The 12,662-nt window shown below is 37.3% G+C and overlaps 1 protein-coding gene across 3 annotated transcripts in view; it reads left to right on the top strand.

The window, feature by feature from the left end:
* SPECC1L (sperm antigen with calponin homology and coiled-coil domains 1 like) overlaps positions 1-12,662 on the top strand; it is a 63,428-nt gene that overhangs the window by 29,471 nt on the left and 21,295 nt on the right. The window contains exons 6-12 of one of the 3 annotated variants that reach the window (XM_082293502.1): positions 7-80; positions 570-745; positions 1,964-2,130; positions 3,766-3,857; positions 8,556-8,646; positions 10,553-10,636; positions 11,813-11,969. In XM_082293502.1, coding sequence (XP_082149628.1) covers positions 7-80; positions 570-745; positions 1,964-2,130; positions 3,766-3,857; positions 8,556-8,646; positions 10,553-10,636; positions 11,813-11,969 — 841 coding nt within the window. Of the gene's footprint in view, positions 1-6; positions 81-569; positions 746-1,963; positions 2,131-3,765; positions 3,858-8,555; positions 8,647-10,552; positions 10,637-11,812; positions 11,970-12,662 lie in introns of those variants that run through there. The other 2 variants (XM_082293503.1, XM_082293504.1) reach the window with 2 other exon arrangements.

Genomic DNA, 12,662 nt, shown 5'->3' with positions numbered 1-12,662 from the left:
TCCCAGATACAGTTAAAAAACTTCAGGACCAAAAGCATGACATGGAAAGAGAGATCAAGAATCTTCACAGGAGACTCCGGGTGGGTAGAAACCGAAAAAGTTAATAAATTGTAAGCTTAGAATGTCATAAGACCAGCACATGAAATTGTGAAAAGATAATATGATTAGATATAATGCCAATAAAATAATTATTTCTGAGAGACAGGCATAATGGGAATATATTTACTAATCTATAGGCACCAAACAATGTTAAAAATTTCTCAGTGTCACAAAGATATGATGTTGGGCTTAGGAGAAAATGTTCCTGTGTATTTTGATGTGGAGTTTAATATTATATATTCTTTTCCACTACTTTGAACCTTTTAATTTGTCTCCAGAAAAGAAATTAATGACTTTCAAAGTCTAGTTACTTCCAGCAAAACTTCTTCAATTTAACTTGTGAGTTAGGTTGTGCCTAACACTGGACAAGTGCCTCTGTCATTCCTGTAAATCGTTTCCTTTAACAGCATAGGAAAACTATGAATAATAAGGATAACTTTTATTTTTAACTTCCAAATTCATGCTTCCAGGAGGAGTCAGCAGAATGGCGTCAGTTCCAGGCAGACCTGCAGACTGCAGTGGTTATAGCCAATGATATCAAGTCCGAGGCCCAGGAAGAGATCGGGGACCTGAAGCGCAGATTGCACGAAGCTCAGGAGAAAAATGAGAAGCTCACTAAGGAGCTGGAGGAGATAAAGTCACGCAAGTATGCAAATGACAACAGGGATATATGGTCTCTTTTGCAGGGGAGGTGCAGTTTTGGAAATCCAGATTGTTAATTATTGAGACTCCAGATGTTTTTTAAATCCTCCCACTGTGAGGATCCATATTTGAGCAAGCTGCTTTATGCTGCTTTCAGCGGTCAAAATAGGTACACTTACAACAGCAATATTTGTTTCTTTATACTGTATACTTCATCCACACAGGGTTTTACGAAACCAGGTTGGAGTGGAGGATTTTTTCAGTTTAACAGCTAAACATGATTTCGCTTCCCACAGTGTGAAAAACAAGCAGTGTTGGCTTTTCTGTACCATCATTAGTATTTCTTATTAGCAGCCAAGGCTTTTGGCGTGGTTAAAAACACAGCTGGGTTTTTACCTGAGAAGAAACCATCATCTAGTTCTGGATATAACCTGTACTGTTTTCTTTCCACTGATAATTAGAGGTGCTTTGTATATAAAAACAAAAATAATCCAAATTGTGATGTATTGTGGCTTGAATTACGTGCTCCAGATACTTAGAAACTGAGTCTTTCAGAAGTATGAGTGTCCTCAAGCAGGAGCATCTTGGACAGCACCATTTGAATCCTGACTGCATTGTCTTTAGGGGTCAGATATGTAAAAAGCTTACAGTAATGATGTTTGTTGTGTATATAGTGAACAATTGTTTTCTACATGAATGGGAATTTTGTAGGATTTACATCACATTTAGCCCAGTATCCAGCAGGATAGGAGATAGCACAGGCTGTGAAACTTGCGGAAAATCTGATGCTGCCTGAAGATGTATGCCAGAAATATATTCTTACCTCCTTAGTATTAAATTGTTTTCCATTTATTCAGGTGGAAAAAAATTCTCCCCTCTGAGATGATTATTTTAATGTGGAATCATGAAATCCTTGTCTTAATTTTTTCCATCTGTGTGTGTGAGAAAGATAGGAGCAGGAATTAAGCCTTATATCAAATATTGATTTGATAGACTTTTTTACCAGATACTAAGCTCTGTTGCTGACAAATAGTAAGAATTTACAGTGATAATTTGGATTGATAATCTATTTCTAAATTACAGTGGGAAGAAAACTAGGTTAATGTAATAACCCATTTGGACCATAGATTTTAATTCAGCTTCAATTTGTGTTGATTTTTTTAAGACTTTGCATGTTAAAATGTTTTTTAAATACCCTAAATGAGCTGCACATTGACTTCAGGCAGGAAGAAGAACGTGGTCGAGTGTACAATTACATGAATGCAGTAGAGAGAGATTTGGCAGCTCTGAGACAAGGAATGGGCCTGAGTCGCAGATCATCCACCTCCTCAGAGCCAACTCCCACTGTGAAAACACTCATCAAGTCCTTTGACAGTGCCTCCTCCCAAGGTGAGTTCCACCAGCCAGAGCAGCAGCTGCACCAGGCTGCCTTTCTGCATGTGTTGACATGGTCACGTCTGATGGCTCAGCTAATTCAGAGGCAAGCTGCTTTATCCTGTCATGACCTATAAGTGATGGCTGAAACAAACCAACCCAAACTGGACTGCAGAACAGATTGTTCACTGCAGTTAAGTATAAGCATCCTTTTTTTGTCTTGTCTTTTTTTTTTTCTTTGCTATCGCATTGCCAGTGACTCATATGCTGGATGCTTTGATTCAGTGCTCCTGTATATTAGAAATACATAAACACATATGACACACATAATTATAGCTGGAAGCACAGCTGATTTCAGCCTGATTATTAAAATGTGAACTTAATGTACCAAATTAAGCATTTTAAAAGCCATGTAATAGCTAGAGCTGAGTTTATTTATTTTAATAACTTATATTCTTATATTCAGAGCTCTGATGAAAGTTAAAAGTAAGATCCAGTCAGTATCACCTATTGAAAGATATAGGAAATATTTTCTAACATGAAAGGAGTCTCACTCTTGAGACTTTACTATGATTCTGATTGTGGGAACAAGTGCTGTTCTTCTCTATAGATGACCAGAATAAGGAGTCCAAGTTATTATTCTGAAATGAGAAACACTTGGGTTTCACCTTTAACTGCGTATGAGACCTTGTATGGATTAAAATATTGCCCTTGCCAGGTCTTTAGATTTTGAATTTCATGTGCAATAAAGTCTGATGTGAAAAGGCTTGGTCTGAAGCAGACTAAGTTAGCAGAGACTTACAGTACAGCACTGTATACAGCAAAGCTGCTTTTGACTGCTTAGAACCAGGAAGTTTAAGATACAGAACCATCTCCGTTATTTAACGATTCTGTAAATGCTTCTATTTCCATGCTTTCTCTTTTTGTTCATAGGTATTTACAGTTTTTTACTTTTCTGGTGTTAATTTAGAAAGTTTTTTTAGTGTGTTACTGGAGGAAGGTACTTTCTTGCCAGAGTTAGTTTAGTTAAATGATAAATCCCCTCTTCCTTCTTTGTAATCTTTTATTTCAAACTAATATCTGCCTTCTACCTCAGTATTCATGCTAATCATGTTGTTAAATAATCAGATTACTGATTCACCAATTTAGAATTTTTCTGTTTCGTATATTTGTAAACGCGTTACTTGTTTAATCCCAAAATTTAGGTATATAATGTCTAGTGCTTGTGGACTTTGATTAGAAACTAGAAAGGAGAAGCAGGTGATATCGTTTATCTTTCTTGTATTGCTGGCAGAGCCAGGAGCCTGCTGCTATCTCTTTAATTGCCTGAAGATCAGAGAACTAGTAATGCCATGATTTACATCTGCCAAGGTAATAGTATCCTGCACCTTAGCCTTGTCCACCCCCAGCAAACTTAACGCTTTTACCATGGATGATAGAAAGACAGAAAATGAAGGTAATTGCAGGGGAGTAAATGTGTAGGCATACTTTCAAATGACTTTTCATTCAATTGCTAATTGAAATTCTGAAAGTGTGATCTGGTAAAACTGGTAATGTAAAGTACAAGGTGAGAGTTGGCTTTAGCAGTCTCCTGTTGCACTGCAGAACAGTGTCATGCTCACAATGGCTTCCTTTCCATGTTCCTCCTAGTTCCAAGCCCTGCTGCTGCCACAATTCCTCGCACTCCCCTGAGCCCAAGTCCCATGAAAACTCCCCCAGCTGCTGCTGTATCCCCTATGCAGGTGAGTGTCTTATGGCTGCACTTAATCCTGCTCTGTGAAGAAGATTGTGTGAAACTACAGGTGGTAACATACAAATATTGGCTGACTTGTTGGGGAAATAATGATAAAATGTTGCCTTAAGTAAGTAATTACTAAACTGTTCAGTCTAACAAGAGTCTTTCACTCAGAACCATGTTGGAAATTTGGAAGTTCTTGTTAAATATTCCCAGCCATTGCTATTCCTGTGCTACTAAAAATCATGAGAGGAAGACTTTATTTGCATTCCTTAGCTGTACAGTTGCTGTTAGTCAGTTCTTAGTCCTGTGCCTGGCAGGGAAACAACAGTAATCCCCTTTGGCAGTGGACTAAGGTCTGTGCAGAATCTGTCAGCAATCATCAGTGTAAATGTATCTTTCAATACAGGCCTGACGAGGGAGGATTGAAATAATTGCAAATTTATGATCTTTGTTCATTTTGTACTGACAGGATTTGGCCAGTGCGTGATGGTGCTGTGTATTTTGTGCTGTCCCCTCTGAAGCTTTGTCCTTTTGCTCAGGTACTGCAGCAGCCTGGGTGCACTGAGATGGCATTGCCAGGACTCTGATGTTCAGCTTTATAGATCGTTGCTGGTTTTATTATCTCACTTGCTGCGTGACGTGAGATTTTGGCAGAACCCAACAAGCCTAAGGACAAAGCAGAGGGGACCAGATTCATAAAGAAAAATCAAAGAATGTACTTTGTTTTACTCCTTCAATATCCATGATTCTCCTGTTGCCTTCAAGACACTGCCATCCAAAATTCCAAAACTTGATTTTTACTGTAGGTCAGCATGATTTGGTAATACATTCTCTCTGCCTGAACTGAGGACTCTGTATCCATATTAGCTTTTAGTCCTCAAGGAACAGTACCTGGAACAGATTGACTGTTCTCCTGTTCTCAGACTAATGCAGCTTTTATTAATTTAAGAGTGAATTTCATGAAACAAATAGATAGCCTTAAAGCAAAGAGAAAGAATGAAATGTTTTGTTGGGAGAGCTTCTGCTGCTTCTTGTGGTTCAGTCACTCTTTACAGCAGTTTTCTAAATTAGTTAAATGTGACAAGTTCGCTGACAGATGCTTTGTTCCTATTGATGTGTCTTTATATTTCTGTTTGTTTCTGTGCTCTTGTAGGAGGAGGCAGACTTAATCTCATGTTCTAAAGGGCTGAACTAGACCTTTGGCAGACAGAAGACTTTTTGGTGAAGCCTAAGGCTTATCTCACTTTATTTACCCGTAAATTAACCATGAACCAAAGTAATCTCTTAGAATACAGCAGAGCTGCTCAGGTTTACAAGCTCTTGTTTGATGTACTTGATCTGCCAGAATTACTTGAATTTTGAATGCAACTTCTGGTATAGACCCAAGTCATTAACAGCTGGATACTCATTAGTGGGAAACATTGCCTGAAAAACAAAAAGGAGGGTGTGTAAATGAAAACAGCTTCTATTGTCTTTCTGAAGATAGGTGGTTTTCTTCAAAGTGCTTATCGAGTAATTATCGAGAAGGCAATTTGGTTTCATGACCTCAGTTATGTGAATATTTTCTGCTCGAGAGAAAGGGGGTTGAGTTTTCTTTGTTTTCATATTGCTGCCTTACTTTCTACTGTTGTGTTCTGTGGTATTTTTTTAAACATTTTTTTTGTTTGTGCTCTCTTGAAATTGAAAAGCAAGATTTTAATAAGTAATCACAATGTGAGTTGACTTATTGGCTCCCACCTTATAGAAGCCATCCATAGCTTAGGGTCTTTGAGGAAAGGTGGATCTCTATATGGGTGTTGCAGTGTTTATTATCATTAATCTCGGTTGCTTTTAAATGCTATCACAGGGGAAATATTTGCATGAATACCTACTAAGAACCTGGCACAGTGTTGATACTTTGATAAGATGGATTGGTTGCAAAAAATATTGTCCAAGTACAAATGCATCAACCATGTGCTTTGTCTTTGGACTGTGTCATGAATTTCCTCAGTCTTGAAGAGTTTCTGTTTGCTTGGTTTGTTTTTCTTTACAGCTGTGTGCGCATGTGTAAGGAGATAGATTCTTGGATATTCTGCAACTCAAAACAAACAAAACCCTTTCTGGCTTCAGGTCCAAGTCTGCAGTGGAACACAGCTGTGTTTTACTATGGCTCTTAGCAGTACTGTAGAACAATTTAGGAAGAGAAGTATGAAGAGAATGCTCTTCAGAATGTGAAAACACCCTTGCTGGGTTAGCCCAAAGCTTAGCTGGTCTGGTATGCCACTGGGAGTGACTAAAGCAGATGCCTAGGGAGGAATGTAAGGACAAGGGAATATATCTGCTGCTTTCCCTGGGTACTTTCTTTTTCTGTTTTGTAGCTGGAGGGCTCTCTGAAGCAGACATGGTTTCAGATTTACAGGTCACCACTGAATGTCCTGGTTTGCTTTGAGCGTATAAACTTCCAGGGTCCAAGCAATTTAGTGTCAAAGACTTCCTATATCTTAACTAGTTAATATGTAAAAAACTGTGTTTGTTCTGCAATTGTCATGTGTAGGTGCACTGGCATGAAGTGCAAAGTGATCATAAAGAGGTACCTGGATAGTGGCCGATGTTCATGTTTCCTTCCATAGCTGACAACAGACACAAGAGTGACAAGTCAGAAGCCACATATTTGGAGTTGAAGTGATTAGCTCATCCTGCCATAGTTCTGTTTCAAATTTAAAGCATCTCCCAGAGACCTGTGCACTGCTACTAATACATAGATGAAGGCAGGTGAAAGTAGATAAACATCAGTTGGTTCATTTTCCTCTGGTTTGCAGTGTATTAGTCGCTGTGTTACTGCGGGCAGCTGTAAGATATGTAATAAGGAACCAAACAGTGCAATGCAGCCCTGGCTGCAGTGTCAACAGGAGCAAAAAGACAATCAGTTTGTTTTATTGCAAAGAGACAGGACCAATACACAGTAAGTTATCAGTTCAGTGATACAGCTGCTTTCTGACGATATCCATAAAGGATGTTTGTTTTTAAGTGATAAAGGTACATAGCTATCCAGCTCTGTACATACCTGTGTTTTCTGGTTGAGCTCTGTACTCTCCTGTCTTTGCAGTGCCAGTCCCAAAGCTAACCAAAATGAAATATTTTTATTTTAGCCACATTATCCATTTTAGCTGTTTCCTGGGATGGGCAGATGCAGTTAAATGGCTCACTTTGGTACAGTTCTTGTCCTTTAGTTAGGAAATATTTGGGGTTTTTTTAAGTAGATGATGTAAGTGTGCAATACTAGCTCTTGGGGGAAACTGTTGTGGGCATTTCTGTGCATGGCTCACAACCACAGTCACTTTCACCTTTAAAGGTATAATCTTTGTCATGCATGTGCAGGACATTGGATATATGAAGTGATGAAATTCTTCATGCTGTACGTTGGCAGTTGTTCTCTCCATTTGATTTCTAGCACAAAAGCGTAACTCTAGTTTGATTCTAAGTGATGAATAAATAGCCCTGTAATCCTGCCTGTGCTATGGGGTGCTGTAAAGTATATACCGTTAACTTGTTTTAATCACAATTCTGGATTTGTCTGTCTTGCCTACATAATTTGTCATGAGAAACATCTGACCTTTAGTATTTTATGAAGATAGGACTCACTTAACCTTGGGCCAGATGGAGACCTGAAAGAGTTTTCATGATAAACATGTTAGTGGACTGATTATGATTAAATATTGGAATCTAATAGAAAGGACAGGGTGAATAAAAAAAGGAACTATAATTTGCAATAGGCTCTTTGAAATTATTAATTTGAAATAATTTTGGGTGATCCTCCATGAGTCTTCAGCAACTGAATCTGAGTTTCAGTAACTGTAAGGGTAATTATTGCTTTGTACAGTTCACCGTGTGAGACTAAAATGCTTATTTCAGTCCTATTCAGTGCTTACTGAATTGTGTTATAAGTCTTAGCATATCTGTGATCATGTCCTTGCTAAAAGTCATACATTGCTAAATATTTTATATGAAACTTGAGAACAAAATGCTCAATTCGTAGCTATTTAGAGGATAACAAAAATTAAAGTGACCTGAGAAGGCCAAAAAAAAAAAAAAATTGTGTTTTATTACATCTTCGACAAATAATAAAATGTCTCTCTCCATTTGTTCCCAGAGCATCTCAATTAAATATGTGGGAACAAAAGCTCTTGACATTCTGAATAAACCCCATTTTTTCAGTAGTGTTTTTCTTAGCAAAGAGTACTTTGGGTCACTGTACCCATTACACCATTATCCCAATTTTCCAGGAAGAGGCACAAAGCTATAAAGGCTTATGTTAATAACACAAATCATGTACTAAACCCTTGGCTTTATATAGGGGGTTGTATTGGTTTAAATAAACACATCAAGTTTAACCAGAACAGGTTTGTTCAAACAAAATATAAATGAAGGTGAGAATTAATACAAAAACTGCAAGAGAATTCACAGCCTTAATTTTTGACATTGATCTGAGGAACAGGTTTCAGTTTAAAGAAGTAAATGTTGCAGGATTAAGGCATAGTCAGACTGGCAAAAGTAAAGGTTTTTAAAGTAAAGAAGGAAAATTTTTCAAAGGTTCCTTTAATTTCATAGTTCTTTAAAAATTAGTAATACTGTAATATCTGAGTTTCTAAAGCTGATTCTGCAATTCCACATTTGGTTTTTTTACCTTCCAGTTAGGTTTGACAGAAGTATTTTTCCATTTCAGAGGCATTCCATAAGTGGGCCAATCTCGGCTTCAAAACCCCTTGCTACACTGACAGACAAAAGACCAAGCTATGCAGAAATTCCTGTTCAAGGTACTGATTCAAGTTCATTTAAACTTTGGTTTTAGCACTGCTATTAATACTTTTAAAAAAAGTTATTTAGTATCCAAGACATGATCATGTTACATACTTTTTATTATTGAAATATCTTCATAGAATCATAGAATGTCTCATGTTTAAGTTCTTTTTACTTGTGTTTCACCACACGTGGTGGTGTAACATAAAGATGCTTTTTTGAATTTTCAACGGAACCACAATTGCATGCTGATAACTTGATATTATTCTGACAAGTTTTAGTGTGTGCATAAACTAAGACCACTTGTAAAATCAAGATAAGATAATTTCAGGGACATATCTTGCAGCCGTCCCAGATACTAAAAAATCCCACCTCTGGGGTTACATTATTTGTGTGGTTGCAGGCTTTTTAACCCCCCGAAACGAAACAAGGATGATGGTTGGCATTGTATTGCATGTGAATAATAAAATAAATGTATTAAGTATTGAATCTTCAGGAGCCAGATGAAAAATTGAATGGAATCAAGTGTTGATTTATCTATTTCCCAATATTTCCCTGTTCTGTGAACTTTGTTTTGTCTCTCAAAACACTGTTCACAATGTGCTCTTCCTGTGAGAATGAATGGCTATCATGTGTTGGGTGTAGCTCTCTGATTTATGCCTGCTTTAGGGGCTTTTTGTGTGTAGATGTTTCTCAAGATAATCCCCATATGACTCCAGGCAGAATATTTCCTCTCAATTTGGTATTCCTGAGGCCTGATGTTTTCTAAAGGGTTGGGTTTCTTATTTCTGTAGCACTTCACAATAGTCTGTATGTGCCAGATTTCCTTCTTGCTTTTGTTGAATCCATATTGAGGCTGTTTGTACAATGCAGCTGCAGTTTTAATTTTAGAAACTTTGATATTTTTAGGAATATTGAAATGCCTTTCCAAGAAGATAATTCAGGATTCTTTAATTATTACAGAGTTCATGGGTAGACATAAGCTTAAACACAAAATGAATGGTATGTTTTACATGGCTTTTGTGTTTTCCTTAGAGTCAGTGAATGCAGGAGCAGGACTGTGTTCCAGTAGTGAGGGTGCCAGACAGAATTCCTGTTTACAGCCATACAGATATATTTTTTATGTATGTCTGTAGCAATGCATGTTTCTTACGTCACATCTTCAACTAATAAATGGGGTTTCACTTTCCTTAATCCTTGTTTCCATGAGGTTTTATATTCAAATCACTGTCTTCTAAGTGTTTCTACATAGGAGTATGTAAACCTTTTGTTTGCAGTTTTTACTTGAAGGAATATTTCATAATAGGAAATAGCTTTGTTTTGTTGCTACAGAAAATTAATTTTGATGTAGTTTTTTTAAACTCATTGGCGTTAGGCAGAACTAATCTTGCAATACAATATGTAAAGGCACCTTTTAGACTCTGCTCCATGGAGGAAGAAAGGAAAAAATGTGTAGTTTCATTTAATAATAAAATTTTTAAAACCCCTAAAGCCCAAAAAAAGCCAATACAACAAACCAGAGAGGAGGAAAAAAGAAATAACCTGAGGGACAAAGCAATCTGGTTTACCACTGAACACTGTGAAGGGCATGTTGAGTATTTTTGGCCATGTGCTGAATGGGGTTTCCTTTCTCAGCCCTTTGGTGTAAGGGTTTTTTGTTTGTTTTTTTTTTTATACCAGGGCATGTGGATTAGCAAGAGGCTTTAGGGAAAAAGGATTAAGGTGGTCATGTTGTATTCCTTGTGCACTTCATTGGCAATGGGCAATTTTAGGCCTTCTCTATCTTCCAGATTAAATCAATTGCTCTCCCTGAAATAGCCAAACTCAGGCAATGGTGGGCAATATTCATGACTCAAACCTAAATGTCTTACATTTGACTGGAATCTTCAGTAATGATGATCTCCCTCCTTTTTCTTTGTCCAGAACATTTGTTGAGAACATCCTCCACCAGCCGGCCAGCGTCTCTGCCAAGAGTCCCTGCTATGGAAAGTGCCAAATCTATTTCAGGTAATACCATGGGTTTTAGGTGATTAGGAAAATCAGGAACTCTCATTTCAGCCATGTACTTACAGGTCTACTTTGTGACTGGCATAACCTACAAATATTCTTCAGTATTGCTGATGGTGGTTGCCAGACATTTGATGTTAACTTTGGATTTGAAAAAAAACCAGACTTGCTAAATACAAGTTTATGCAGAGTGTTAATTTACTATCAAGCTGTATATACTAATATGTCAGTATCAGCAGGGGCTTCTAAAAGCAAATCTTTATGAATTATAGCACGAATAGTGTGATACTGTGAAAATGATGCTTTGTATAATCTAGGCAGAATTGATTTTAGATAAATATTTTTTTTAAAAGCCTATATTTGTGTAAATGCTTACAAGTTTTAGGTAGTTTTATTTGTCCTAAAAACCAAAATTCTTGTGTCTGGCATTTATAAATTAATGTACTTGCTTCCAGGTCATTAGAAAATAAGTCTCTGATTTATGTGGAGAGTTGAATCTTTGATTTGCAGAAACATAAACAATGGTGACCATTTAAGTATAAAGGCAAGCCTCATACTTTTAACTGAAAACTCTTCCATGTAGAGAACATGTAACAATTCCAGATTTGGTTTTACAGAGTACAATGCTTGTGCTTCCATTTGAAAGAAAAATCATTTCCTCTGATAAAATGAGGCAAACTCTGTGGAATGTGTCTGACTGGTCTCAGGTCAACGTTTGATATACTTGATGATATTTAATTAATGTCCAGAGCATCACATACATGCAAATTCTTCATTAAAATTAATTGGAAATAAAACAGCTGTCATCTCTAAACTGATTTGGTTTTCTTTTTCCTTAACTACGTGAAGCTTCGCAATGTAAGTATATGGACTAGAGGAAAGTAGATGCTTTGATGTTAAAATTCCTTCTCATTCATTAAATCCTTCAAATGGAAGCAGTGATATTCCATTAATATACATCCATGAAAATTTTCTTTGCTTCAAAATACAGGCTCGATCATGAATGTTTCTAGTGCAGTCTAAATCCTTCATATTTCCAAAGTGGAAAGAATGCTGAAACCTAGTATTAGATATAGGTTTCTATGCTTGGTTTCTGAACTAATGCTTGTCTGAGAGCAAGTTTGAAAGTTTTTATGTTTGCAAATGATAAATGTATGGGCAATCCCCCCTGCTTAGTGTCTCGAAGAAGTAGTGAAGAAATCAAGCGGGACATCAGTGCACCTGATGGAGCATCTCCAGCATCTCTCATGGCAATGGGTACCACCTCACCACAGCTGTCCCTCTCATCTTCTCCTACAGCATCAGTCACCCCTACAACCAGAAGCAGAATAAGGTAAAAATCCTTTATTTGGGTTAATTCCACAGCTGTCTGTCTGAATACCCCTAGTATATAATATTGGTGTTGAGACTGCAGACCCCACACAGTAATGATCTTCACTAATCTGTAAAAGCTTCAGAAAGGGTTTTCTGCAGCTCAGTATATGTTTTAAAAGTTAGACTAAAAGTTAAGCTTTTTAAAACTTATGAATTTATACCAGAACTTTATAGTCCACTAGAAAAGCAAGCGAAGTCATGTCACTAAATAATAATACCAGTTCAAAATACCATGGAGCCAAATTCAGGAAGTGAACTTACAGCACATGGAGTCGATCATGCAGACTGGCTTGGACCCAGGGAGACCCTGATAAACCTTAACTTCTGTAATCCCAGTTGAAGACATAAAGCAGCATGCCCAGGTCTTAATCCCAGACACTGGCAAGTCTTTTTTAATAACCATGAGTGAATGGGCCTGGGGTTTTTTGTCCCACAGATGGAATCATAGTGCAAGTCTGAGCAACAAATGGCCAGACAACCTCCTTTGATTAGTAAGACAAAAGATAAGTCTGTGGTAAATTTAAAGCTGTTCCTCTCTGTTGTGTTATCAGTCAGAGGACTTCAAAGTATTTAGTCCTCATGTTATCCAAGTGAAGTCTGTCCTCAGCTCTGCTTCATAGGTTGGAAAACTGGCAGACAAATGTTAAATAAC

This window comes from Coloeus monedula (assembly GCF_965178545.1).
Source record: "Coloeus monedula genome assembly, chromosome: 18".
Classification (NCBI taxonomy): Eukaryota; Metazoa; Chordata; class Aves; order Passeriformes; family Corvidae; genus Coloeus; species Coloeus monedula.
This window is presented reverse-complemented; position numbering and strand designations above follow the sequence as displayed.